Source organism: Pyrus communis, chromosome 10 (genome assembly GCF_041283825.1).
Source record: "Pyrus communis isolate YQ-2024b chromosome 10, ASM4128382v1, whole genome shotgun sequence".
In the NCBI taxonomy this organism is placed as follows: Eukaryota; Viridiplantae; Streptophyta; class Magnoliopsida; order Rosales; family Rosaceae; genus Pyrus; species Pyrus communis.
In genome coordinates, this window is record NC_142574.1 from 14,115,837 (window position 1) to 14,118,992 (window position 3,156).

Here is a 3,156-nt window from a genome sequence, read left to right on the forward strand (position 1 = left end):
TACAAAAGTTGTACCTGAAATTAACTAAAGGTTGAATTGAGTTTGAAGCACCCCAATTTCGTCGAGCCTCAGGTCAACTCGTCAAAGAGTTTTTCATCGAGAGGGAAGGGTTGGCTTTCTTCATTTTTAAGTACTTGATCCTCACATGCAACACCACCATTCAAATCCATAGGTCAAACTACACCTAAAACAAGGAATATTGGTATGGATTTCACTCGAAAATTGGTGTTGGTGTGGGTGATTCTCTCAGTAATTAGAGAGAGTGAGAGTATCATAGAGAGAGAGAGTTAGAGAGAAAGGAGAGTCTCACGGGAAAAAGGAAAGAAAGAGAGAAGAAGAGGGAGACCAAATAAAAGGAGTGGGCCCCTCAAGGCATGCTAAATAAGACCAAACCCTTTTTGATCATTTCACACAGTCATAACTGTTTTACATAAAAATTTACCAAACACTATAATCCTGCTCTTTTTTTTTTCCCCCCAAAATCACTTTTACAAAAAAGTTTACCAAACACTCTACCGCTTTATTTCACAGCTGTTTATTCTCACAGCATAGCATAAGTAGTTTTTTTTTAAAGCACAACAATACCAACCAGCCCTTGCTCAATCCATTTGTTACTTCTTTTGCTTACAAATCATATATAAATAGCGTTATTACATTGCATGAAAATCGGAGATTACTCTATTTATAAGATGGTAAAACACGAAAATCTGCTATAGTACGGTGTAACCTAACCCTATGTTGTCTAATTATAAAATGAAGAGGTAAAAATCATATATGATTAGCAAGTTAGCAACTTAACATAATATACTCAAATAGTCTGTCTGAATCATAATATATAATTTTCTATGTATACTTCATGAGGGGGACCAAACTTTAAAGTCAGCGACAATAAAATTAACTTAATAAACGGAATCAACATATAAAAGGTTTCAATCAAATTAACAGAGTCCATAAACCTGTCATCAGTTAATTAGAGATTACCGTACCTCGGTTTCAATCACGTGAAAAAGAGAGATAAAAAGTCAATACATCGAAACCGTGATTAGGGTTTATTTTTTCATCAACACAAAGATCTGGTGCATTAGTGCAAGGCATGTTAGGCCCATTGGATCAAATCCCAAAAGCTGCATTCAGTTCATTGTAAGGCCTCGTCCCCAAACCATACGACCAAATGAAAACACAATCCCACCAAAGTCGTAGTCATTAGTCATACACCAACAAACACCGTATCAATAATTAGGTTTAAAGTTCTTGGTCCAAACGCACCTTAAAAGAAGTAACGCCGTGAAATTAGATAGTGTACTTCAAGGGGCAGCATGAGAATTGGGTTCTGAGGGTCCAAAATGCTGGAGGTATGCATCAGCCAACATGTGACCCAACTGAACCTGGGATTTGGTGGTGAGGTGCAGATGATCATCTTTGAGCTCCAATCCCTTGGCATCCACGCACACGACGTTTGGGATTTCCATTCCCAATTGGGCCTCCCTCACTTTCTCTATATACTTGTTGTCCCCGGACACAATAGCTACCTGTACACAAAGTATTAATAGCATTTTTAACCGAAACAATCGAGATTCTAAAAAATCAAAAACGTATCAATAGCAATTTAAAAGAGAAGAAATTTTAAATTTGATCAAATTATGCCACTTAGTGTTACGGTCTAGTGGTATTCCTCTTCACTGGTTAGGGAGAAGTCTTAGGTTCAATTCTCGCCGCCAAAGGCGAATTTGAACCGCATTATTGCTAACCCATTGTGAGGCTAAACCCAACCCCTCCCCTTAGTGTAGATAATGATAATTGTTCAAAAAAAAAATGTAATTGATCAAATTATGTTTTGAGGTTTCAGTTTTCGCAATTTCAGAGATGTAATTGACTACTTGTTCCAATTCAAGGAAAATAGCTTAATTACAACAAAATTACCATGTGAGTTTGTAGCATATTCAAATGAGACGTCAAATGATGAACACCAAATTTCAATTGGATGATCTCCGTGGCAGTTTAACATCATGTTAAATTTCAATTTGATGATCTCCCAGATGCCATTTTTCACGGTTACGCGTCCACTTGACAATTTGAAGCATCGGTTGAAGATGCTCATGTGCTAATTTCGTTGTAATTATGGACAAAATCAAAACTATTGCGTTTGAATTGCAATGGTTAGTAACTAAATTATATGCTTATAAAATGGCCATGAATGCAAAGACTGAAGAATAATTTACAAGCTCACCAACCTGGATAATTGGAAGCCAAGGCAAATCAAGATCCTGGCGCACATTCTCAATTAGCTTCACCATGTTCCCCTGGTACGCATCCGCATCATGCTGCGTCGACGTGTCACTCTCCCCTTGGTACCACAACAACCCCTTCATCTCACCCCCGCCTTTCACGCTCTCCCTCGCCCGCTTCACCATACTCTCGTACAAGTGCTCCCCACGCGCCCACTCCTTGATCGCCGTCCCGCCCACCGCACACGGCACGAGCCCCACCTCCCCCGCACACTCCCTCACCTTGTTCGCGAACGCCATCCCCGGGCCCACGCCGCAAACCTTCTTGGCGTCAATGTCGGCGTGTAGCGGCTCACGCGCGGGCACCCACCGGAGATGTGCGTCGAGGCGGTGGATGGAAGGGTGGGGCTGGCACTCCGACGGAACGACGCCGTCCCATTGCTGGCGATCGTGGTGGTGGTGGTCCCTGAAGACACCGCCGCGGCCGGCCATGTTGCTCTGGCCGGATAAGATGAAGATCTGTTTGGCGTCGGGGGTTAGGGAGTCCATCCTGGCTGGGTCGGTGTTTGGTTCGCTGTAATCTGAGGGCAGATGAGCCGTATTTGTCATGGCGTTGGTCCAAAATGTCAACGCAGTAATCAAAGGGGTTTATCTATGAATTAAAAAAAGAAAATTAATAAAAAAAGGTTTGAAAATAGGAAACTAAAAAAAAATATTTGAAAACTTTGAGTTTTAATGATAAGGATAAAATAAATAGTAAAGTGAATAGTACCAGGATTGACTTTTTAGTGTAAAAATGTGGTTTTTCGTTAAAGTGAACAGTACCGCAGATTTTTCGTTAAAACTTCCTTAAAAAAACACGAAGGAAAACATCTATTGAATTGAATACTTGGTAGTTTCAACAAGCAGGAACATTGTACAAGTATTTAAA

The 3,156-nt window shown here is 40.5% G+C and overlaps 1 protein-coding gene across 1 annotated transcript; it reads right to left on the reverse strand.

Annotated features, from left to right (window-relative positions):
• Positions 1-894: 894 nt before the first annotated feature.
• LOC137729617 (putative carbohydrate esterase At4g34215) lies at positions 895-2,852 on the reverse strand. The gene is made up of 2 exons (XM_068468596.2): positions 2,232-2,852; positions 895-1,529 (listed from the first exon to the last, which is right to left on the reverse strand). Exons 1-2 carry the CDS (start codon positions 2,832-2,834, stop codon positions 1,305-1,307), a joined length of 828 nt encoding a protein of 275 aa, XP_068324697.2. The 5' UTR covers positions 2,835-2,852; the 3' UTR covers positions 895-1,304.
• Positions 2,853-3,156: the final 304 nt, after the last annotated feature.